The sequence below is a fragment of the Mauremys reevesii genome, linkage group 3, assembly GCF_016161935.1.
Source record: "Mauremys reevesii isolate NIE-2019 linkage group 3, ASM1616193v1, whole genome shotgun sequence".
Lineage (NCBI taxonomy): Eukaryota > Metazoa > Chordata > Testudines > Geoemydidae > Mauremys > Mauremys reevesii.
The window spans coordinates 58,309,869-58,335,391 of record NC_052625.1 but is presented as its reverse complement, the minus strand read 5'-3'; the positions used below and the strand labels follow the sequence as shown (position 1 = coordinate 58,335,391).

General features: G+C 45.8%; 1 protein-coding gene and 1 long non-coding RNA gene across 6 annotated transcripts in view; one reads left to right on the top strand and one right to left on the bottom strand.

The window, feature by feature from the left end:
• PLB1 (phospholipase B1) overlaps nucleotides 1-21,385 on the top strand; it is a 120,677-nt gene extending 99,292 nt beyond the window's left edge. For all 4 annotated transcript variants that reach the window (XM_039532426.1, XM_039532429.1, XM_039532427.1 and 1 more), the window contains 12 exons: nucleotides 432-499; nucleotides 1,373-1,416; nucleotides 2,554-2,653; nucleotides 3,730-3,781; nucleotides 5,895-5,975; nucleotides 8,857-8,922; nucleotides 11,360-11,454; nucleotides 13,051-13,132; nucleotides 14,354-14,458; nucleotides 15,710-15,805; nucleotides 19,767-19,841; nucleotides 20,356-21,385. In XM_039532426.1, the coding sequence (XP_039388360.1) occupies nucleotides 432-499; nucleotides 1,373-1,416; nucleotides 2,554-2,653; nucleotides 3,730-3,781; nucleotides 5,895-5,975; nucleotides 8,857-8,922; nucleotides 11,360-11,454; nucleotides 13,051-13,132; nucleotides 14,354-14,458; nucleotides 15,710-15,805; nucleotides 19,767-19,841; nucleotides 20,356-20,577 (1,086 nt within the window). In that variant the 3' untranslated portion in view covers nucleotides 20,578-21,385. The remainder of the gene's footprint in view (nucleotides 1-431; nucleotides 500-1,372; nucleotides 1,417-2,553; nucleotides 2,654-3,729; nucleotides 3,782-5,894; nucleotides 5,976-8,856; nucleotides 8,923-11,359; nucleotides 11,455-13,050; nucleotides 13,133-14,353; nucleotides 14,459-15,709; nucleotides 15,806-19,766; nucleotides 19,842-20,355) is intronic.
• LOC120402060 lies at nucleotides 1,731-5,547 on the bottom strand. Of its 2 annotated transcripts, none has more exons than XR_005596936.1 (3): nucleotides 5,396-5,547; nucleotides 3,410-3,763; nucleotides 1,731-1,908 (listed from the first exon to the last, which is right to left on the bottom strand). It is a non-coding gene; the product is annotated as an uncharacterized LOC120402060 (long non-coding RNA). The 2 variants fall into 2 exon arrangements; XR_005596935.1 differs by having other exon boundaries at nucleotides 1,731-1,898.
• Nucleotides 21,386-25,523: the final 4,138 nt, after the last annotated feature.

Genomic DNA, 25,523 nt, shown 5'->3' with positions numbered 1-25,523 from the left:
AGGGAATCTGGTGCTCTTAGGGGACAATGGGGGCATAAGGCTTCCAAACTACAATTCCCATGAGCCACTGCAATGGCTTAGGTGACTGAAGAATAATATTGAACTGACCTGAAACAAAATGTTTTAATATTTCAAAATGAATTTTTCTAAAGTTTTCATTGCACAGAAAGATTAGCTGTTTTGACTCTTCTTTCTGATTCAGGACTAAACCAAATGTCAAAATATTGGAATTTCCCGTGGGACAGAAATTCTGCTCTTTCAGCCAATTCTACTCAGTACATTTCAACTAACCCTTTAAATGACCCATTCAGTAGCAACAGCGTGGGCCAGTAGAGCTCAGCCTACTGGAGGACAAAACCATTCCTGCTTCACTCAACTTCCTCTGCTTGTCATCTTCCCATTTCATAAACGATTCCTTACCGTCTTTCCAGACTGCTGTAGGAGCCAAAGCAACCAGCGTGAATGACCTGCAGACAGCCTGGAGAGGACTTTCCTGGAGGTGAAACACACAGCAGTTCTGGGTGGAAGTGTGTATGTGAGAGAATGTGTGTGCATGTGTGCGTGCACGCTGCAGTGGGTGGCTGCTTATGGATGAGTGTGACTGTGCATGCAAACATGTTGTGAATGACAGATGTAGAGGCGTTATTCTACAGTCCATTTAGCAGAATCCCAGATATCTGGTTGGCAGGCATCAGTGCAGTCTGTGCACCTTGAACAGCTGCTCACAAATGCAGTAGGTAACAGTGAGGTTAGACTGCACAGCTCTGATGGGGCAGCATCAGAATAAGTGGAAATAAGTGCTCCATAGTGCTCTGTTGGTAGCCTATAAGGCTATGTCTACACTACAACCTATGTCGGCATAACTTATGTCACTCAGGGATGTGAATAAATCACCTCCTGATCGACATAAGTTACCCTGACATAAAAGCTCATGTGCACAGCGCTATGTCGGCAGGAGAGCTTCTCTCTGACATAGCTCCTGCTGTTCAGGGGTGGGTTTTTTTATGCCAATGGGAGAGCTCTCCCCGTTGGCATAGAGCGTCTTCACCATACGCACTGCAATAGCACAGCTGCATCAGTGCAGCAGTGCCGCTACAGCGCTGCCCATGTAGACATGGCACTAAGGCTGTGTGCGCTGCCTTAGCTGCAGCCCTGTTTGACTTGATCTGAAATCTGCCTTTCAATACTTTCCCTGAATTCACACTTGACCTATGGTTTATCCCCTTATTCCTGGTTGAGTCTTTTCTTTTTTTTTTTTTCTCTCTGAGCTTATACAGCAGCAACGTATGGTGACCGCACGACAGATGGTATGTGCTTACAGTATTAACCCTGCTGACTGATTGATTCTGTTCTTTTCCCTGCCCCTCTGTAGCATTGGAGGTGATGGAACCCTAGAGACTCACACGACTTTACCCAGTGAGTATTTTGAAAATTCCCAAAGTGGAGAAGGGAAAGGGCACTCTTTGCTCTAAGACTTGGCCAGGCAAATGCTGGAAAGTTTGTGCTGGCTTCCCACCTTCCTTACACAGGGCCCAGGATGCACATCTGTTGGGGATCTGAGGAATTTATTCAAACCCCAGGGGTGAACTCCTGGGAGAACTGGGGAGAACTCCTCTGCTAAAAGTTTGAGTCAGTTCCTCCATTTGACGGTTCTGGATGGGGCTGTAACATCAGCTCAGCTGAACAGATGAGGGGCAGATTACAGGAGGAAATGACTAAAATGACACAAATCCAAAGCAGATGCTCTTCCTTTATTTCAAGCTGTAGCCTCAAGTGACAAGGTGGAAACCTTGCAGGATCTGTGGGCTACTGATGCATTACAGAGCAATTGATGGTCCACGGAGTGCTGGCTGGTCACATGGTGGTGGCTCCTCCTTATTTCCAGCTGCTAAACTGTTCTGAAAGAAGCTAATAATAAGTTAAATATTTACCTAACATTAATATTATTCCATTTAAGCAATTGTTGTAGTTGCCATGGAGATTACAAAAGGGAGGGGAAGTGGTCCTTGTGACCATGAATTGGAGGGAGCTTGGTCCATGACAATTCTTCTATTAATATGCGATCCATGCTCTGGAACGGTTTGAAAATGCCTGAGTGTGTGTAGGATTTTATTTCAATCATTATCTTATATCCATGTGCCATGGGCACCCACTGAGTTTTAAATCAAAATTGGAGTCTGTTTTATACTGTGTGAAGTATTATAAACGTATTGCTAACTACGAAGAGGCTTTGACTCCACCTGTTGCATTATAGACACAGTAACAATAATAATAATTTGCATATATAATATCTTCCAGCTGAGGATCTGAATGAATTCTACAAACATTAATTGAAGCCTTGTTTCACCTTTGTGAATAGGTGTCATTACCTCCAACGTGTATATGGAGAAACCGAGGCACAGATAGGTTAAGTGCCCAAAGTCGCAGTGAACGTGTCTTGACCTTTAGCCCCATGCTTCAATCACAAGACTGGCATGTGGGTTCTGTAGGAGGGGATGCTGATCCTTGCTCGCAGTGCAAAGGATAACCAGCATGTCTTCTCCTGTCTTTAAGATATTTTGAAAAAGTTTAATCCAGAACTCTTCGGCTTCTCCACTGGCACCGAAAAGGAAACAGCCGGGTTCAACTCAGCAGTGGGAGGAGCCAAAGCAAAGTAAGCATAATCACACCCTAGTCAGGGAGATAGTGGCATGAGGAACTGGTGGACTGGCAGGTTAAGCTGCATCCCAAGGCTGAGGTTACTCTTGAGTTAATATTAATTATCAAACCAGTTGCTCTTTAATGGCTGATCCTATCTATACTGTGCATATATCTCTATGGCATAATATTCTTTCTGAATATTTGAGGAGTGTCTTTGTTTGACTTTTTCTACATGGGAGAGATGTCATCTTTTGACTAGACCTTCCTATCCCATATCTTCCGAGTCCGGTACCAGTGCTTTAACCACAAGACACTCCTTATTCCCACAGTGAATTTTCCCATAAGTCTTTTACATGTAGGTCACTGGCTCAGTGTCAGACCAGGGCGGTAAAGACCCGAAAGCCATTGCCATCTCCCAGCTGTTGAATGACTTCTGGGTAACGAGATGGTATGTCGCAGTCCAGTGCCTAATGAATAGGAGCCCATTATTAGCATTAAAAGCTATCCTGGCTAGCAGCACTAGTAGAGCAGTAGAGGACTGAATGAACTATGGAGACTGAACTCCCCTCTCCTTCCCTTGAGAACGACTCTTTCAGAGCCACTGGTGGGTAAAATGTGCAGGCAGCCTATATTGCTGCTGCACCCAATCTATGGCTACCCAGAGGACTTCAGTCTCCAGGACCGTCGACCCAGCACCTTTCACCAGCACTACATTTACTTGAGAGCGAGTTGCAGGTTAGCCAGCAAAACTCGCATGGCTGTGAAATACCTTGTCATCTCCAAGAGCAGGTTTGGGAATTGAGTGTTTTCCTCCAAACACAATCCATTTGAGCCAGTCCTTCAAGAAGAATAACTCATCTCAGTCGCCCTGCTGCTTGGCAGCCACCCTGGCTGGAGCCCTTGCAGCTCAGGTTATCCACCTATGATTATTCTCACATGTGAGCCATCGCTTTCCCTGTGTGGCCCTGGTGGTCCTGAAGTTCCATGAGATGGGGCCAGGAGGAGAAATCGAAGCCTTCCCAAGTTGTGTTCATTCTGCTCGTCATGTCAGAACAAGGATCTGAGTGCTCTTCTTTCCTCTCTCCACAGCAATATGTCAACCCAGGCACGTGAACTGGTGGAGCTAATGAGAGGCAGCTCGGTAAGTGCATAGCTTCTATAACCCGTGTAGCATGTTTTGGTGGTGGGGAGAGGCGGGTTTCACAGCTGGAAAAAGGATCAAGGCATTTCTCACTGGCGTCAAGGTGTGTGAGTGCAGTGGGTGGATCATGGCAGCCAGGAAATTGTTACTCCGTTATCTATATTAACCCTGATCAGGCCTGGGTTCCCATTGCACTGGTGCTGAACAATCACATAGGAAGATGCAGTCCCTGCTTTGTAGAACTAAACATGTAATTTAAGGCAAGGTAGGCAATGGCCTAACGTAATGGTTCTGAACCATTGAAAAGTTGGAGTGAGGAAGACGGGGTCAGGAGGGTACACAGATTGGCTGGAGAAACAGGAAGGGCCTGGGAAACCAGTATGGATGGTGGCCAGGGGACTGGAATGGGGAGGAGAGGGTTAAGTGCAGAGGCAAAGATGAAAGCAGGTGGCCTGGTGAGGCTGTGGAGACAAAAAACAGTGAATTAAAACAGCCAGCAGCAGTGAGTCAGGTGTCTGGTGTAGAGGGCCTGCCCCTCACCCCTGGAGTCCCTGCCCCGAGGAGGTTGGCGATGCTGGGACGCTGTGCTGGTGAGGGGGTGGCTGTAGCCTGGCCAGTAGGTCAGGCCACCTGAAGTAATGGTCCTGGCCAGTCGACGGAGACGATACTGTGCAATGTGTTGGGGGAGGGGGAATCCTGAGGATGTCACAGGTTTTATGGAGGCATAAAGTGGCCTGCTGCTTGCTCCAGAGTGGCCTGCTGTTCCTGGTCCAATGGGGGCTGGGAAGGGGATTGAAGGGCTCCCTGGCTTTTATCATAGCCATAAGTGCTGCTCTTTCTGGGGTGTGTGAAAGACAGGAGACACCTGGTCTCCTCTCCTCAAGGTGTTGGTGGGGCCTACGTGGGATGTTGGGTGCTGGGGAGAGACTTGTTGGTCCAGGGAGATCACCAGGGGAGAGTGGGAGTACCCAGTGCTCCCTGGCTCCTGCTGGATGGTGGGTCAGAGTATTGAAAAGGCAGGGTTCTCCAAAGCATGTGTCCATGTGTAGCCACACAGATGCCTTGGGCCAAGTTCCTGTCTGTTATTCTGCATTATTAATTTTTTGTCAGGGTGAGGGAAAGGAGAGAGTCTCCCTCTCTGAGAAGAGCTGAGTGGAAAGACTGGCATTTGAGCAATAGACTAAATTGTTCTCAGATTTAGCAGGGTGTGTTTCCAATCATCCACCCCTTTAAAAACAGGGGGCGGGACTCTGTCCTGCCTGGCACCTCACTGTAGGGCAAAGAAGTGGAAATGAGATGAGAATTCAGCCCTTTGGCGATTCCCAGGCCCTTCTTCTATTTGTGGGATAGATTCACAGCCGTTAGTTATGTAAACTCTCTGCTTTAAAAATAGATGCTTTCCATTCCTTTCTTTGTACTACATGCTACAGAATGTTTTCCACTGCGTTCCAGTTCTCAGCAGCCCCTATTGTTGGCTGGTGGTGACGTGGATTTAGCAGCTGCCCTTATGAGCCCAGTGAAGTCACCAGCCTCCTGGACTGTTCTGTTTTAATCCAAATGTTTGTCCCCCCAGAGCTTGCCTCTCTCCTATTTGGCATTCCTGGTAGTACTCACTCAGCTGGCAGGGATTCCCAGTGACTCATGTTCCACTGAAGCAGCTTTAGTGCATCATCGTCTAATCCTTTCTCCCTTCCCTGCTTACTGCTACACTGCACCCAGCATTTGGCACTAACGGGTAGATCTCCCCATCCCAACCCCTGCTGCCAAAATCCATTTAGAACTGTGGTCTCTGACTCCCAGTAAACAGAACTTTGTACAGCAGCTACCCTGACAACCTACCAGGCAGCTGCCAGTTCCCCTTTCTGGTGGGAATTTCATAACAAAAGCCAAGATGTATTCTACCACCTCCCACCCGCCACATTTCCCCTCAGAGACACACACACACAGTTTCCTGACTTCACTTTTCCCATTGTTAATTCCGAATGGCTCATTTTCATTGTTTTGACACTCCTGATATACCCCATTTAACTGTATTTTTAAATGTTGCCTCCGCGTCCCTGAGCAATTTTGAGCTGTTAGAACATTGCACTCTATGCTTTTTATGTGTCACTAGAAAATTAACTTCAAGGAGGACTGGAAACTGATCACTCTCTTCATTGGAGGCAATGACCTGTGTCATTACTGCTTGGACAGGGTATGTATCTAGAAACTGGGTGCTTGGCAGATGAACAAGGTTAACAGTCCATTCATTTCCCCTTTGTCAGACAGCCAATGCCCTTGTACCTCTAAAAAGCAACAGGAACTTGTGTTCATTTAATATCTCCCTTACCTGAAATGAGAGCGCTGTTTTTACAGTGGGGTATCGGAGCTCTAGATCAGGGCTTCATTAGCAGTAGTCATTATTTAAGAGCTAAAGATCTATCCAGCACTGTACAACACAGGAGAAGAAGAGACAGTCCCTGCCTTGAGGAGATTGTAATCTAAATAGACCAAACAATCCGAATGTGAAAGGCCACATGTGTATTCTTACTGAGACATTGAAGTGCCATTGTGTTCTGGAAAGTGACTCCATAAAAATGCCATAAGGGGATTCCATGTTTCTGGTCTGTCTTAGTTAGAGTTGCCAACCTTCCAGGATTGTCTTGGAGTCAGGGGCGGCTCCAGGCCCCAGCCTGCCAAGCGCGTGCTCAGGGCGGCATGCCGTGGGGGGGCGCTCTGCCGGTCGCTGGGAGGGCGGCAGGCGGCTCCGGTGGACCTCCCACGGGACAAGCGGACCCTCCACGGACACGTCTGCGGGAGGTCCACCGGAGCCGCGGGACCGGCGACCAGCAGAGCGCCCCCCCGCGGCATGCCGCCATCCTTGGGGCGGTGAAATCGCTAGAGCCGCCCCTGCTTGGAGTCTGCGGGAATTAAAGATTATGCCATGTGATGATAACTCCAGGAGTATGTCCAGTCAAAATTGGCAACTCTACAATGGCACCAGAGCAGGGGTGGGCAAACTTTTTGGCCCGAGGGCCACATCGGGGAATAGAAATTGTATAGCGGGGTTGGGGTTGTGGGAGGGGGTGTGGGCTCTAGGGTGGGGCTGGGGATGAGGAGTTTGGGGTGTAGGAGAGTGCTCTGGGCTGGAACTGAGGGGTTCAGAGGGCGGGAGGTAGATCAAGGCTGCCGCAGGGGTGTGGGAAGGGGTGTAGGTTCTGGCTGGGGGTGCGGGCACTGGGATGGGGCTGGGGATGAGAGGTTTCGGGTGTGGGGTGCAGGAGGGTGCTCCGGGCTGGGATCAAGGGGTTCGGAGAGCGGGAGGGGGATCGGGGCAGGTGGTTGGGGCATGGGGAGAGGCTATGGGGGTGCAGGCTCTGAGCGGCGCTTACCTCAAACGGTAAGCAGTGGCATGTCCCGTCTCTGGCTCCTATGGGGAGGTGCGGCTGCCCCATCTGCAGGAGCCGTGTGGTGCGGTCCCCGACCCAGTGCCCCGGCCGGAGCGCTGGAGCAGGGCTGAGCCGCATGGGCCGGCTAAAAACAGCTTGCGGGCAGGATCTGGCCCACGGGCCGTAGTTTGCCCACCCCTGCACCAGAGCAAATATGATCATGTTACAAGTAGAAATGTCTTTTCCTAACTACCAGCCATACAAGCTTACAATGCTGATCTGAGAGTCAACCTGGGTTATTTCCATCTCGCATATCATCCCCAGTAGTAAAGGTTCTGCAGGACAAACTATCGGCCTGAACCAACACCCACTGATGTAAATTGAAGTCTTTCCACTGACTTTCAGTGAGGCCTCAATCTAGCACAGGGGTGGGCAAACTTTTTGGCCTGAGGGCTGCATCAGGTTTTGTAAATTGTATGGAGGGCCGGTTGGGGAGGGGGTCGTGGCCCGGCCCCCACCCATTAACTGCCCCTCCCCTCCCCAGGACTCCTGCCCCATCCATTCCCCCCATTCCCTGACGGCCGCTCTGGGACCCTTGCTCCATCCACACACCCCTGCTCCCCGTCCCCTGACTGCCCCCGGACCCCCATCGCCCCATCCAACCCCTCCTCTCATTCCTGACGGCCCCTCTGGGGCCCCTGCCCCATCCAAACACCCCTTCTCCCTGTCCCCTGACTGGCACCGGAACCCCTCCTTCCTGACTGCCCCCCGGAACCCGTGCCCCCATTCAACCGCCTGTTTCCCCCCCCCAACCGCCCGAACCCCTATCCACACCCCCGCCCCCTGACCACCACCCCGAATTCCCCTGCCCTCTATCCAACCCCCCCTGCTCCCTGCCTCCTTACTGCGCTGCCTGGAGCACCGGTGGCTGGCAGAGCTACAGCCATGCCACCTGGCTGGAGCCGGGCCATGCTGTCGCCGCTGCCACCACGCAGCACAGAGCGCTGGGTCAGGCTGGGCTCTGCAGCTGTGCAGCCCCAGGAGCTCACAGAGCATTGCACCAGTGGCGGAGTGAGTGAGAGAGCTGAGGTTGCAGGGGACAGTAGGGGAGGGGCCATAGTTTACCCACCTGCAACTCCTCATGCAAAGTGGGGTTGCATAGGTATCGCTCAGTGCCTAATTTGGCTTGCAGAATCATTTATTACTGGAGATTATATACTGCAGGAAAGAACCCAGCTTGATTCTCAGATCCCAGATTTAATTTCCAGGGCTGGCAGTTAGGAAAACAAATCTGTTTGTAAATGGATCAAACTAGGTCTGGAGTCAGTGAAACACATTAAACATGATTTATTTGGTCATTCTTCAGAGTAAAAATGCACCTTAAAAGAATGCTGACAAGAATTGTTATAAAACAAGACTAGATTTGGATTAAGGGATTGTATTGGTCACATGGAAATGCCACAATTACTAGACAAGCTGCACATGTGCCACAAGAGGAACAGAACTCAGTAGCTATCTGCTCAAAAACTACAGGTCTGTGCTATTGGAGATAAAAAGGAGCATTTGGTCAATAGTATAGAATCTAACCTCTTGCAGGCTTTGCTAGGGACTAGAGGTTATGGAATGGATCCATTGGTTTTTTTTTTCTTTCAGCCATAGTTTCTTGCACACTGGAAAAATGACTGATCTAATTTTCCTTTTATACAGGAGACCTATTCAGTAGAAAATTATGTAAAACATCTTCAGGACACTCTTGATATTCTATACCAGGAGGTAAGGTTTTAAGATACTCTAACAGAACTCTGAATTCTTGGCAATCACACTCAGATATTTCTCACCTCTGACAGAGTATCTGCGATTATGTTTCATTCAAGGCCTTTCTCCAGATAGCTAGAGTAGTTATGTTAACACTGACTAATAGTCCAATGACCTTGCTAGCTAATGGGCAGTAAAGTGGTGGGCTGCTTCTTTGGGGAAAACTACAGCATAGGGCTGCTTTTGCTACCAGGAGTCATTTCCACATGTGACTGCATCAGCTGGGGGAAAAAATAAAAAACGAGAATGAGCAAAAATGTTTCATCAAATCATGGACTACATAGCTCAGTTGAATATAGGAGATGTTTTCTGAGGAATCCAACTTCCCTGTACATGTCAGATAGTGCCTCCTGCGCCTCTACAGAGAAAAAGCACAGGAGCAGTGGAAGAACTGACTGTTCTTGTTTTTCACATTTCAGTGGGGGGGCAGGGAGGGAAACGGATACACGAACACTGCAGAAGCTGAACAATAAAATTATGGGCTCTATGCATACTGCAATCATGCAACCGCAGGACTTTCTACAGAATCCTCCTCTTGCCTACTCCTCACCTTGGCATTTTGCTCCAGAATCTAAACCATTCTTTTAGGGTTTTTTTTAAATTGCATTTCTAGCCCTTGTGATTGTGAAAATAAACATGAGAGGACAAAAGAAGAGGAAGGCTGGTCAGTGGCCTAGGCACTTGAGAGAGATGGGTTCAATTTCCTGCTCCATCCCAGACTTCCTGTGTGAACTCGGGCAAGTCACCTAGTCTCGTGCCTCAGTTTCCCATCTGTAAAAAGAGGCTAATACCACTGCCCTGCCTCATAGTGGAGGGGGGAGTTGTGAGGATACTTTAAAGACTGTGACGTGCTCAGCTACTGTGGTCATGGGGACCATCCAAGTACTGAAGAAAGATATATAATTGTTTGTTTGTGGGTATATGTGTTCCCGGAAAAATATTTTGACTTAAAAGCAAGGCAGGCATACACAAGCATATAATACATTCACAGACCTCTGCACACTGATCCTTACACACTCCACCATGTATGCACCTACAACCCCATATTCTCACACATGTACCCACACATAATGTTACAGTGTCTAATAGATAGCATTAGAACTGACTGTAACACAGTGGCACCTGATCTCTGCTACAAAGAGAAAGAGGTGACCATATGCCCCATCTGTACCATCCCTGGGTTTTTTAGTCAAAGAAAACACACTAATTAGCTACTTAATCTTTTGGCTAAGTCCTGTGAGGGTGGAATCAAGTTGCTGCAGCTAACCATGGGACACTATCCACATTCTCCATCATCAACATGAGGAAGAAACTTTCCCTTCCGACTCTGCCCTGGGCTCAATGTTTCGGAGTCAGAGGGTCTGGACTGGAATGCCTGTTGCTAGTAGTGATGCAGAATGCCGTGCTGGCAAGTTACAGAGACAAATTCTGAATCCCACAGTCAAAGGGTTAATAACCTCAATGAACTATATGTAGGGCCAGATTGTGTTCCTTTTACATGGGTGTAATTCCTTGGACTTCAGCAGAGTGACTCCTAATTTACAGTGATGTAACAGAGAGCAGGATCTGGCTTGTCACTTTGTCCCTCAACACCAGCACCGGCCAGGCAGGTGAAGAGTGGTGGCTTGAATCCTACTATGCCTAGGGTACTGAGGTGTGTGGGACCTGGGTGGAAATGCAGGTCAGTGCACCGAGCATTTCTTCTATGGCCTGACTCCAACTTAACCATTTAAATATCATCTATGGCCTGACTCCAACTTAACCATTTAAATATCATTTGTAAGTTTTCTCCATCAAGCCCTCAAGAGAGATTTATTTACATCAAAAATCTGGCACAACTGATGGTGTCCACACAATGATAGCCCAGGATTAGCACAGGAGACGGTGTTGCTGGTCAGGCTGGAGATGCCTCGGCAAAGCCATGTGGTGGCACAGGGCAGGAGTGACAAGGAGTGCGGCAAGTCAAGACTGAGCTGCAAGCCTGAGCCTTACATAGATTCTCGTTGTATTTGGGTTTGTATCTGAGACCAATATTTTTTTCCCGAGGATTTTTGCTCCCCGACCCTTCGTCTCTCCCATCCCACATCCTTGCCTTCTCCAGATCACAAATTCACATACTTTTGCAGTGAAACCCAAGTACACAGCACAGCCCTACTTACCATTCTTACTGCTAAACAAAGTGTGCAAGCCTCTATTTACTGTAAACCAACAGAAATGCTCCAGTGAGTTAGGCAGCAGTGGCAGCCAGTGAGGTTGTTGATTTATATCCACTGTACATCTTCCTCCCTCCTCTACATTGCCCTTGTATGCTGCTAATCCCTCTCAGTGCTGCCTGTACTCACTGTTTCCTACCAGTCTTGTTATGTAACATGCCTGATTTCTTTGAACCCTGCAGCTCCCTCGAGCCTTTGTCAACCTGGTGGAGATCATGGAGCTCGCTGGACTGCGTCAGATAGAAAGGGAAACTTCAGGGTGTGTTGTTCCAGGGACGTAAGTGTGCAAATCAAATATCAATTTCTACTGGATACTATTTTTAGGCATAATCAATATCACTGGTATTAGTAAGGCAACCATACAGGGCTTAAAAGCCTCTACCTTGTTGGATGTTATTGAACCTGGGAATGGTGATGCTACAGATACTATATATCATAATGATGCTATTGAGTCCAGTTCTTCCCTCTCCCATTGACTTCAACAAAAGTGGCACACACTTAAATGAGGGCAGCATTGCAGTTACCGAATTCCTGTTTATTCCACCATAAAGTTAGCTTTGGGCTGAAGCCACAGAGGAAGAAACTGGATCTGAACATCATCAACATCCAGGAACATTTGAAACTGGAGTTCTGGCTCTGATCCATCCCTATATACAATTTTATTTTGACAGAAACTAGATCCTCAGTCCAGCAAAGCACAAATACTTTATCTTGTTGACTCAAGCTCACTGAACTAGTCAGCATGGGAACACTAAAGGCTAAAGTAAGTCTAAGGCTCCAGAAACCTACCTCACTGCTAAAAAGCTTCTGCTCTCTAGTGAACATCAGCCAAACATCCCCACCTCTCTCCCTGGTACTCACTGAGGCTGGCCATCATGCCACAAACAGAATAATTTTTCATAATGCTGAACTTCAAAGCCCTTTTGCACCGGCCCCGATTCCAGATCAGGGTCCTACAACAGTCAGTGGAATCCCCAATGCCTGAATCCATACTCAGCTTCATTCCTTACCCTGCTGGTAGGACCAACAATTGTAGTGCAAAACCCTGAACTCCGTTCTTTGCAGGCAAGTAAATAAGGAACTGGCTTTCAAATCAAAAAGAGCTTATCAAAAGCTTATCCAAAAAGATTGAGAGGTGACTTGATATAAGTTTGATACACATATCAAAGTATGAGTAGCTTCACGGGGAGATAATACCTGGTACTGAGATGCTCTTTAATCTTCTGGAGAAAGGCATAACAAGGACCAATGGCGGGCAGCTGAAGCCAGACAGATTCAAATTAGGAATTAGGCACAAATTAATAGTGAAGGTGATTAACTACAGGGGAAAAACCCCCAAAGTAAGTGGTACAGTCTCCATCACTTGACATCATCAAATCAAGACTGGATGCTTTTCTGGAAAATGTGTTTTGGTTAAACAGATAACTTGGTGAAATTTACTGGCCTGCGATATACAGGAGGGCCGATTAGATGATCTAATGGTCCCTTCTCACCTTAAACTCTATGAAACTATGAAATCCTGCTTTAAAACATATTTGTAGATTTTTAAAGTCTAACACACATGATCTGCTACTGCTATGTCATGTTAAACAGTTTGGATCTGATTTTCAAAAGAGTTGAGCACCTGCAGCTCCTGTTGACTGCAAGTGGAAGTTGTTAGGGTTCAGTGCCTCTGAAAAACAGGTGATTTATTGGTGGGGGGATGGTTTCCCTCCCCAAAGCTCTTCTATCCACCTTGAAACTAGTCTGGTGATTTAATTTCTGCGTTTAATAACTTAAGCCATCTAGAGTTTCTTGGAACTATACTGTTATTAATGAATACACAGACTGTCTAGGGTGGATGTTGATTTTGGTATTTTTGTTTTCTTTCAAGGACTGTTTGCCCATGTTTCTTAACCCCACAGGAAAGCTCTCCTGAACTACAAGAAACGGAAATAATTAACAAAGATTTTCAGGTAACACCTGGATTCTATTTCCTTAATTGTTCATCTCTTTCCCCCCCGCTCACCCGTTTTTGTCATGTTTCTCATCTTCCACATAGAACTGTAGCATATTTTAAGATGTGGTTGGTGAAGGTGAAAGACCCCATTTTGATGTACGTGTAGACTGAAGTCCCAGCTCCTGTCTGGGCAGTGGTGATGCAAGTTTCCTCATGCTTCCCTACCATTTCAGTGGGGAAAGACCATGGCCTATTTAGACTTTGGCTCTTTTGCTTTGGCCTGCCAAACAAAGGCTAATTATTGTCAATGTAGTGGTGTTTATTTTGGGTTATGTTCATTTATCCAGTATTAACTTAACTAAGATCTAGTCAGATTTCACACAGGCCAATAGCTATTAGATGAGAAGAATTGTCAGTCATTATTATGAAAATAGGAATTACCATATCAGATCAGACCCAGGCTCCCAACTAGTTCAGTGTCATGTCTCCAAGAGTGGGCAGTATCAGATGCTTCTGAGGAAGGTGAATGAATCTCTATACTGGACAATTATTAAATAACCCACCCATAAGGGAAAATTCTCCCTAACCTCAGGAGTGGGGGAAGGTACAGATGTGACTGGAAGCATCAGGGTTTACAACCATAAACTATTGGCCTATCTAACATAATAACGGATATTCTCACTTTCTATATAAGCATCTATGGCCAAAATTTTCATAAGTGACTACTAATTTTGAGTGCCCCAATTTTTGAGTACCAAAATTGACACCTTTATGGGACCTGATTTAAAAAAAAAAATACTGAGTATCGACCCTCTGAGAACCAGGTCTCTCTAAGATGTGTCAGTTGAGGCGCTCAGACTTACTAGTCACTTCTGAAAATTTTGGCCCTAATCCTTTTTTCGAATCCTAAGCTTTAGACCTAACTGATGTCATATAGCACTAAGTTGCACAAGTTAATTTATGCATTGTGTTTATTAATATATATAAAATTTCTTTTTATCCACTTTTGAATAATTTATGTATGTGCATTTAATCTAGTCACATTCTCCTTCTATGGCAGTCTCTCCACATGTTCAATAGTTTTCTTTGCCATTTTCTGTACCTTTCTGTGCTATGTAGGCTGGATTTATACTAATGATCTAGAGAGGTGAAAGGCTCATATTTTATAACCCTTGTTTGATGAGGGAGATAAATCTTGTAATGACCTTTTTGTTTTGCATCTTGCAATCCCATACAGATCAAAAGCATGCTGATGGCTAACACAGGTCGCTATGCACAGCGTGAGGATTTTACTGTTGTGGTGCAGCCGTTTTTCCGAAATACCATCATCCCACTAGACAACGTGAGTCCTGTTTTATTACCTACCATTTTTTAAGCCAACATCAAGATTTATTTTGGACTGTAACATCTGTGGGGCAGGGACCATGTCTTCTTTTATGTTTGCACAGACTCTAGCATATTATGGGCACTGCAAAAAAATAATAATGAAACAATGAAAGTAAGAAAGTGTGTATTGCTTGTGAATCTGCTGGAGATATCAAGTGACTTCAGGAAATATGTGAGCTGGGAATGCACTGATTGAAACCTCTCTAAAAAGCCATAGACCAGCCCTCCTCCCATTCTTTAACCCTTGCATCTTGCATGCATTGGTAGTTAGGAATGCAAAAACTCAATGTGAAACTCAGCCCAAACCAACCAGTTTTGCATAGTATCTATCCTTTTGCCTTATCTCCACAGAACTCCAGCACATTTTAAGAAATGAACTTAGGTTCTACTGAAAGGTGCAATATTGACATCTGGAGACCAAAGACTAGCTACCATGTTGGTAGCAGTAGGGCAAGCTTGCCCTACAAAACCTTTGTGCTTCAACTCTATCGACCCACAGTCTTGGGTTTTCACTTGAAAAGCAGCGCCAAATTTGCCTGAAAGGTTTTAAGAAACTGAAGTCGAGCTTCAAGAATTCAACAAACAACAATAAATAATCACAATCTTTTGAACCTGAATGAAGATTTGGGTCGATACTGCAGAGATTGGTGCCCCTATGAGATCCTTGATAGTTAGATCGTTCAACCACAAGCTCTTGGGTTTGATGCAGAAATTACTGGATGAAATTCCGTGAGCTGTGTTATGCAGGAGGTCAGACTAGATCTTTGGTTCTTGAGATACAATCCATGGGTTGCGATGAGGTGCTACTTAGGTTGGTTTATAGCATCAGAATAAGAATGCATCATCTCCACACTGATTAGAATGACTAAGTTGGTTTGCCAAGTATTTTTGGCTTTTAGGTGTGATATGCTGGGTCTCAAAGTCTGAGGAACCACCGGGGTCAGTTATCATGTTGAGCCCTTCTAGCTTTAAAATCTATGGATGTTACGCAAACAAGCACTGCCTCTTGATTGGTTGAAATTGTAGGTGCTGCTTTCTATGGACTAATCATGTGGACTTTGGGCCCTTGAAGATGGAATCAAGATGTGTGTTTGCCCCCAACTGCAGGAGGAAAGGAGCCCAATAAGGCTGAAACAGCAGTCTCATTTACAAGGTGGAAAAGATCCTTTGACGCTGGGGTGAATAATTGCATTTTTTTGAATTGTAGAATGGAAAGCCAGACCTGAGTTTCTTTTCCATGGATTGCTTTCATGTCACTGAGAGAGGCCATGCTGAGATGGCCATAGCGCTCTGGAATAATATGGTAAGAGGTCGTAGAACGGATCCATATATATATATATTTACAGAGAAGCCCAGAAGATGCCTGTGAGACGATGCTCAGATACTGTTCCCCAGGGGCACTGGGATGGAAAGAAAGCTGTGGACATTATGTGCCACCACAACATCCCCCTGAGAAGACTTTGTGCCTGCAGGGGTCCTGCACGTGGTGTATGCCAGCAGAAGCTGGGATAAATCGGGGATGAATCTAGGCCATTCCCTTTCAGTAAAATGAAGTTAGACTTGGGTTATATAATAAGTAACTGTGCAGGCTCCTCTAGAATCAGAAATAATACATTGAATCTGGATGTTTGCTGAAACATGGAAAACCCCTCTTTAGGGGCATTCATAAGTTCTCACTGCCCCTTATTCATTACCCAGACATGATTGCACTTTACTCCACACCACCAGGGTTTCTCATTCTGTCAAGGCTGTTACTCATCTCCTACACAAATTGGAAGAAAACCTTCCACAGGGGACAAACGAGGTCTTATTCCTTTAAAAAACTGATCTGGGGGCTAGATCCTCAGCTACTGTGAATCAGTTCCCCTGATATCAACAGAGCTTTGTTGATTTATGCCAGCTGAAGATCCAGCCCTTTGTTGTTTAACATTAGTGGTTATTCTTGTAACCCCTCGTCCCAGCACTCCAGTGCATGTCTGTGTATGGAGAGGCTGTGTGTGATTCTTGTAAGAGTGTTTTGTTTTTCTGTTCTGCTTTGCTCAGCAGCCCTGTCTTGTACCCTGAAAGAGCTCAGCACGCTGCTGGCCAAATGAGAGGAGTTCTCCTCAATACACATAAATGGCCAGATTGTCTCTAGCCCCACGTGCATGTATGCAGGGATAGGGCAGGCACAAGAAGCCCTCCCCATCCCTCGTGTTCTGACTTTCCTGCTCTGTGCAAGGGCTAAATACAGTCCCGGTCTCTGTGGTTGCAGGGGAAATGTACAGGGGACTGCTCCTCCTTTGCAGGAAGATGTAGGAGCCATAATCCTAGGACTATTTCCCAGTGCCCGTCCCCAGCCTATAAGACTTTATACAGCTTTGAGATATTTGTAACCATTTTGGAGGGGATTGTAGATTTTTATTTTTATTCTCGCTCCTGATTAAATAAAGTACCTCAAATCTGTTACGGAGAGGTCAGTCCTAGGGCTGACAGGTGAGTTCAATTCAACTTTGGCTTGTCCACTGCCAACGAAAGGAAGTAGTTAGTGGAAATAGCTTTGGTGACGCTGGTAGTCTTCAATGGATACACAGATACGTTGGGTGCATCAGTGAAGGCAGAATGTAGCCTTTCATTTGGAAATTTGTTTTACAAATCTGTGGTTAAGGCCCCTTTTGAACCATTCAAAAACTATCTATCTTATGTACTTATATGGCCTCCATTGAAGTCAAAGGGAGCTATACTGGTTTACATCAGCTGGGGAGCTGGTATTATTAATCATACGGACAAATCCTGTGTGACTAGTAGGTGGTGGCTGCATTTTGGTTTATAAATCTGGCTCTTAGTTACTGTGAACATGTTTGTTATATAATTGGCCTGCGTAAATAAAACTCAACCCCTGTAGTCTCCAGACCCAGAGGATTATGGGATAATGAAAAACTAAACTAAACCGATCAACTGAAGACTTGGGAGGAGGGGGAAAATGTAGGTCTGGGTTGGGTTTAAAAATAATTGAGTACTAGTTTATGAGAACACAAACAGACTATGCTCTCTTCAGTGTTTCCATTTTGCTAAGGAAAACAAACTCTGGAACTACTTTAGAAATGGAAAACATGGTATTGATGTTGAAACAACAATAAGCAGCTGTTGCCTCTCTCCTGCACCTGCCTCTTACTCAGAGAGAGTAACATCTTAGAAGGGCTGGCTGACAGCTGATAGAAGGTCAAGAAGGAAGGGGGACAAGGGTAATAACCCTTATGGAAAAGTCCTATAGGGGATGAGGGCTATATAAGAAGCAGACAGACAGATCTAATTGTAATCTATTACACCTTATACATTGACTCCCTTTCTTACGTTGCATGCCAGCTGGGCTTTAATCCACATAGTTCAATAACTTACTCTTTCCAGCTCTGTGTACTATTAAAATTTGATGGTTATAGTTTACTAGATAATATTGCGCCATAGATAGAGTGTTCTAATTGATTTTATCACCATGTGACAAATCTTGCACAAACAGGTTCAGGCAGTACATAATAAAGCAAGCAATTGGTCCCAAATGTAGCTGCCATCCCACAGTGTACAACAAGACTGGTCTAATCATCAAATATTATGATGCCCTTGGAACGGTTTTTGGAAGACACAACATCGTTTTTTTGTCCACGTGGCTGAAGTTGCTGGCGGTGGCAGTGCACTAGATCAAGCCCCACAGGGAAATCATTCTGCGTCCTGACACTGGTGTCTTTCTCCAGCTAAAGAAGGGCTAAAACAAGCAAAAACAAGTGCATAATCCTGACATTTTCCCCAATCTACCACTTTATTATCTGTCCTTTTTTTCTATTTGCAAAACATAGCAAAGTTAATATACTATATGTAAGGGGTGAGACAATAGCTAACTTTTCACGCCTAACAGTACTGCTTTGACTGTGCCTCACTAATGTAGGATTTAGTATGCCATTGCCAATCATTGATCTATCAGGTCTGCAACCTAGCTCACCTTACCTCCACCAGCACACTGAGATGGCCAGTGGAATGGCAGAGAGCAGGCTACTATCCCGAGGGTTAATTCAGCATGTGCACTCTCCCTGCATGCTGAGGAACTCCGTGGAAATTGTGCCTCTCCCACCCAGAGCACACCTGTAACATAGGCTGGGCCTTGGGGGTGCAATCAGGCCCCAAGTTAGCAGGCTGGAGCTCCCATTTCACACTAAGTTACAAGTGGGATATGGATCTGCTTCCTGCAAATCTCCGCATGTGATCAGCCCTTGTTCCTGACTCCATGCCAGATTTCTTCACACCCTGGAACAAGAAGTACCAAGTGTATAGATATCCAGGGGACCACAGACAGAACACACATCATGTAGGTTGCAGGGAACGCCCCTCAGGATGCTTGCTGCCCTCCCCTAAGGCACAGCAAAAATAACCTATGCTCACTCCAGAGCATGCACCAGTAGGCAAGCCAGAGGGTTTAGACTCTTGTGTGATGCTGGCCTTTACCCAGCAGCAGAATTTCATGACCGTCAGCAAGTCTTTGAATTCATTGGTTCACTTCACATCATCTCTGCAGGGTTTTTTTCCATGTAGCTTTCTCCTCCGCTGTTATTATTAACACATGAGGCACCATCTCCTGCACCTCACATGTTCCTTGGCTCACCTCTCATATTGCTTCAGTTTCTACTTTTACTTTTTTACAAGACCATAGAGCCAGGAAGCACTCCCAGTATTAACATGTGTGAATCTTATTATTGGAGTCCCTTTCCCAGTCTCATCTCTGGTGCTATAATGATATTATGCCTCTCTATCATGCAATTGGCACTTGAACTCGGTAGATGCAGTACTAGATGGTTTAAGGGGGTGGCACACTCTCCCTTCACTGATTTTTATTATCTTCAAAAACTGCTGCAGGAGAATGTTCTGCCTCTCTTCATGGACCAAAGCTGCAGTCCTTACTTAGACAAAATTCCCAGTGAATTCCTTGTCTGTGTAAGGACTGCAGAGATTGATCTACTCCATTCTATACCACTACTATCCCCTTGGTATCTGAGCACCTTCCAGTAGTGCATTAAATGAGGTAAGTAACATCTGCCACCGATAGGACAGCAGTTAATTCTTTTGGTCACGGACTTGAAAAATGGCAGAAAAACTGTCTTGTGACCCATCATATTCCAGAACCCCTTGCAGGTGCAAAGGAGTGTGTGATTTGATAGAACAGTGTCACCCACCCAAATCAGAAGAGTTTTGAAGGAAAACATCATGTTCAGGTTTGCTGTCCCTCTTCTCTCCCTCAGCTGGAGCCAGTTGGTCAAAAGCAGAGCTACAATAACTTCACCCATGACAGATCCAAACTCAAGTGTCCAACCCCAGTAAGTAAACACCACATTATATCCTCACCCATGGGGCCCCTTTTGTTTTCCCTTTTCTTCTTGCCAGCAATATAATTCAAGCATATTAAAGATTGCATTCTTTTGTGGGTTTTAAATGGCACACAAAAAATCTCTGGTTTTGTAACAAAAACAGGTTTTCAGGAAGGTCTGTTCATTGGGATTTAGTGAAAAAATGCATCATTGCCCCAATGAGAACCTCTCATTTCAACCAGTTTTAATTTTTGCATTTGGTTATCTACAATAAATGGGTTCAGAAGCAATGCCAAAGCTGCAGTGATCTGAAATGTATAAAAAGGAGCACTTGTTGGGGGAGGAGGATATAAATCTGTTGGGGTAGGGCAGCTTTCACAAGAGACAGAATGGAGAAATGGTCGATATTTATTGCTAAAGAAATAAGGACTGTCCCGTCTCAATAGGGGATGGGTGACATATAGACTGAATGCTGCTCAGAAGTGTTTTGTGGCCAGTAAAATCTTCTCTCCTTCCTCTGTAGGAGAATCCATTTCTTTTCACATCCAGAAACAGTGGATTGCAAAATACAACTCCAGCAGTGGGGGCAGGTGACCCATCCGTACCTTACTGGGCTGTGATTTTGGCAGCAATAGCTGGATTCCTGGCGGGTTCTGTACTCATTGAAGTTTTGATGTCAAGAAGACTCAAGAAACACCAACAGGAGAGAGACAAAGCAACAGAAGTGAATTTAACAGCTCTGTAAACCAGATGCATATGGAGAATTTACATCTGCCTCCACTGGGACTGGGGTGATGGGGAGAGCAGGGGAAAAGCAGCTTTTGATAGCTAACTTTTTTAAACTAATCAAACTTGCCCCTTTAAAAATGGAGGCACAGGTATTGCCAATGATTCTCCACCCATTCACCATGATGACAGAGGACAGTACAATGTTTGCTTTACCTAGCAGTGTCTGCTGCACATTGGCCATGTGTAGGAAGGAAACAAACATTGCTCGAGATGCCAGTGGAGTGAGAAAACTATTCATGTATGCTGAAGCCTTATGAAGTGCATGCCCCCAACCTGTTTTGTGAGGGACACTGGGTTGAATATAATGGTTGGGCATCATTGTTATGGACTGTTAACCATTCCCCCCAATAGGGTAATAAATTCAAAAAGAAAAGCAGCACCATCTTTTGTTGGAGTCAGGTGAGAACCCTGTGTTAATACAATAAGACTCGGTGTTAAGAAAAAAGAAGCTTTATCAATAATTTCAACCTGGCTAAAGGTCTAAATAGAACTGACTAAACCTTTCTCAAAGGGTCTGTTTCAGCATGCGTAAACCTCAACACGGAATCTTTGCCGTCTGTTCTTTATTGAAGTTGTCCAGAGATTGAGATCAGAAACATGGACAGGATCTTCGCTGGAGATTTCAGAGATCACCTGTTTCATTGTCTTGTACTTTTCTGACATAAGGGAGAAGACTCAGACAGACTGTCCAGGACCTTGTTTTCTGACATCCCCGTAATTTCCTGTGTTATCCATTTTTATTAAGAAATTCTAATTTTATTGAAGCCAAAGAGCACTTTAATTTGCTGTGTTTTTGCCAGGTGTGTATTGTTCCCATTCTAGGAATCATGAATACTGGAGATGAGGTGTAACGGGAATGGTTCCCAGCACAAAAGCTGTGCAGCCTTGGACACTCAATCTGTTCATCATTCACCCAAAAGCTACTTTTCCAAACACACACAGATGCCCTGATTTTCCCATCTCATTTCTGCGATCTTTGCAGGGATGTAGATAGGACATGAAACACTCTGGGATAATCAGATTTCCAGAATCACAGCTCCACTAAACCCTTCTTTTAGTCTGCTCTCAAAGCTCATTATTGTGAATAAGATTTGTGTGTTTGTGAGTCTCCTTGCTAGGAATTTCATCTTCTTTGACAATCATTTATGCAGCTTCAAAGCATAAAGCATCAATGCATTGGAGACATAGAATAGAAGTGGTTGCTATATATGATCAAATGGTTCAGTGGAGTAACACTAGGGATAAATTTGGCCCAGAGTCCAAAGTAGGTGGTCATTTAATTTGGGCAAAACACAAAGGAAGGGAGAAGATTTAAAATAGCTGAATTTATAAGGGTGTTGGTTGGCACTGGGAATTGGTAGTGGATGTGGCCCTCTCACTTCCAGATTGCTGGATCCATGTAGATAGTGACTAAAAGTTACCGCCTCCTAATGGCTGATAAATGGCTTATGTGAAATGGATAAAAGGTTGTGAGAAGCACATTGTTGTAGACTGGGAAATCTGAGAGGGTTTTGTGCAACTTTTGGGGAAAAGTTTGGCCAGAGGCCTGAAGTGAAACAGGACTCCTCTGGAGACAGGGGGCTTGGGAATCATATCATTCAAACATGGATGATACATAGATTTTTCACAGCTGTGTAAGTAGGATTTAAAAGCCTTTGTGTAGGATAGCACATTTTCAGCAGTTGCTCATTTTCAGCCATTCCTGTGTTGAGCCTGTTCCTGCCTAAGCTTATGGAAGCCATAGTGAGTTTTGGGTTTTAGCAGGAGCTGAGCCTGGATGAAACCCTTTCCAGAGGGTGATTTGTAGGTTACCTAAGGGAAATAGTGAGTTCTGGGGACAAGGTGATAAAGGTACAAGCACCATGCCACATTAAAAACCACTCCTGTTGCAAGTATGAATTTAGATGATCCAGGGAACTGAGAGGAACTTCAAAGGGCTGCAAAAGATGAGGCTGGAATGTGACAGCCCTGCACGTGAAAGGAAGGTACACAGCAAATGCTTGGGGGGGCAGTGCGGAGTGGGAGGGGGATGAGGGAGAGATTATTAACCTTACCCTCTTTAGAAGACAGGTTTCAGAGTGGTAGCTGTGTTAGTCTGTATCAGCAAAAAAAACCGAGGAGTCCTTGTGGCACCTTAGAGATTAACAAATTTATTTGGGACTGAGCAAAAAGTTCTCCATTTCCTAATGGCAGTCAGAGGAACTATTTCCCAAGAGAAGAGGTGAAAAGCCCATAAGAACATAGGAACGGCCATACTGGGTCAGACCAAAGGTCCATTCTGACAGTGGCCAATGCCAGGTGCCCAAGAAAGAATGAACAGAACAGGTAATCATCAAGTGATCCATCCCCTGTCGCCCATTCCCAGCTTCTGGCAAACAGAGGTTAGGGACACCATCCCTGTCGATCCTGGCCAATAGCCATTGATGGACATATCCTCCATGAAGTTATCTAGTTCTTTTTTGAATCCTGTTATAGTCTTGGCCTTCACAATACCCTCTGGCAAGGAGTTCCATGACTTGGGTGATTTTATAACTGGACTGAACAAAGCACAAGACTACATTCTTAAAAGGAAAAGAAAACAATGCTGCACTGGCTAGGGGATAGAGTAGGTACCCTAATACATCTATTCCATTTTTATAATCTATATGATTCTGTCACTCATGGTACAAGAATAACTAGCTTCAGGTCTTGGGTACTTATGTAGATTTCAGGAGTAGATTTGTAAAGTTAAAGGCTCTCTATGAAGGTCAGCCACTTGTTGGTTCTTTGAACCGTATATGAATAGCCTTTTAATCAAGGGCCCTTAACAACAGTTATAATATTCCAGTACATGTGTAAAGTTCACCATTGCCCTCTATTGGATAGAACATGTGATCTGCTCACGTGTTTATTAGTTGGTAACAATCTTTCCCCCTAGTGGCTGGAGGCCTGAAAAGACATCAGACATGTCTGTCCCTAAACCAGGGGTCCCCAACCTTTTTAGGTCCATTGTTTTTAGGCATGCCTGCGGAAGCTCCAGCTGAGCCCCGGGAGCAGCGGACCTCCCGCAGGCACGACTGCGGAGGGAGCGCTCATCCCACGGCTCAGCTGGACCTCCCGCAGGCACGCCTGCGGAAGCTCCACTGGGTCGGTTCGCGGCCCGGTTTCTAAGAGGCCGCAGACCGGGGGTTGGGGACCCCTGCCCTAAACAACCAAGGAATAATGCCCGTCCCCTACAAGAAGACATCCCTAGCTCCACCTTGGCCTAGTAAGGCTGATGTGATGCAATTTACCCAATACTTGTAAGGCACTATGGTCAGTCAAGGGATGTGGGTTCTGTTCCCACTGTGCCCCAGACAGGTACGGCTTTCTTGTTTCTCTAGTGCTTTTTATTTGAGGATCTCACAGCACTTTATAAATGTTAACAATACACTGATGCACAAACTATATATAGGGACTGCTGAAATGATTATCCATCATTGAAATGCAGCTAGCTTGGCACTGGAATGTGGCAGCTGTTTAACATCTGACAGAAAAAAGACACCACAGTGCAGGATAAGAAGCAAAGAAAAAAAAAACTATCTACCTGAAACTTCAGGGCAATTTTAAATCAGCAGAATTTTAGCCCTAGTTCCCCCTGAATCAACAAAGAGGAGCGATGAAAACCCTAAAACATGGTGAGAGGGAAAAATCAGGAACAAGCAAGAGGGCAATCGGCCATCAGCAAAGATCAAACCCATCAGAAGCCCCTAACACTTGAGCAAAAAGAGTAACTATTAGGTGTGAATAATGAGCTGGCTTTCTCTTTGCTGGAGCCAGCCACTAAAGGAAGAAATGCTCACACACTGAGCCGCTGAATTCGATATGGACACACCTAGATGGATTACATGGCCATGGCCAACCTCTGATGCAAACGAGGCAAGTGTCCATTTGGGGCTGTGCACTTGGAGGTGTATTGGGCCAGTGCAAATACTGCAGCAATTCATGATTCAACACTCTGTTTGCCTCCCAACCGGCTACAGGAGAGGGAGAAACTGCCACCAGACTCTGTCCCACATGGAGATAAGAGCCCCTACTTGTTTGAGGGTCCTATGATAGCTTGAAGACCTGGAACACTAAAGGTTGGCCCTGCATGTAGTCTCCTTAAAATGTTACCAAACATATAAAACTGATTTTACCTCCTCCCTCCTGTCCCCAGGAGAGCAGCTGCCATGTCCTTCCAGGTGGCAAGCACATGATTAGCATGATTGGGCCAAAGGCTTAAAAGCTTAGGAACCATCTCACTTTCACATGCACACATGAGTGCTATGAATAGGCTACGATTTTGTCATGGAAGTCACGGAATCTGTTACTTCCAGAGACCTCCATGACTTGAACCCCCAGTGCCTGGGAGCTGCAGGGACCCCACCGCCCCTGGCAGCTGGGAACTGCAGGGACCTGAGCTCCCAGCCTCAGAGGGAGGCAGGGTTGCCCCGCAGGCAGCTCCCAGCCAGGGCGGAGATGGGGTCCCTGGAGCTTGGAGCCACTGCAGGTGGCTGAGGTGCCCTGGGGCTTGGAGCCTCTGTGGGCAGCATGGAGTTCGGCACCACCATGGGCAGCCAGGGCACCTCAGAGCTTGGAACCCCGAGCTTGGAGCTACCGCGGGCGGTGGGGGGCCCCTCACCTCCAATCCAGTCCCCCCTGGGTGATGTGCAGAGCCTGCAGCTCCCCATTCTGTCATGTATATTTTTAGTAGAAGTCACAGGCAGGTCAGGGGCTTCTGTGAATTTTTCTTTATTCCCCGTGACCTGTCTGTGACAGAATCTTAGCCTTAGCTATGAACCATGGCTATCGCTCTCTCTCTCTCTCTCTCACACACACACAAATGAGTGCGTGTCTCCTCACTTTCCCTATGGCATGGGCTGAACGGTTTCTGCTGCTCTT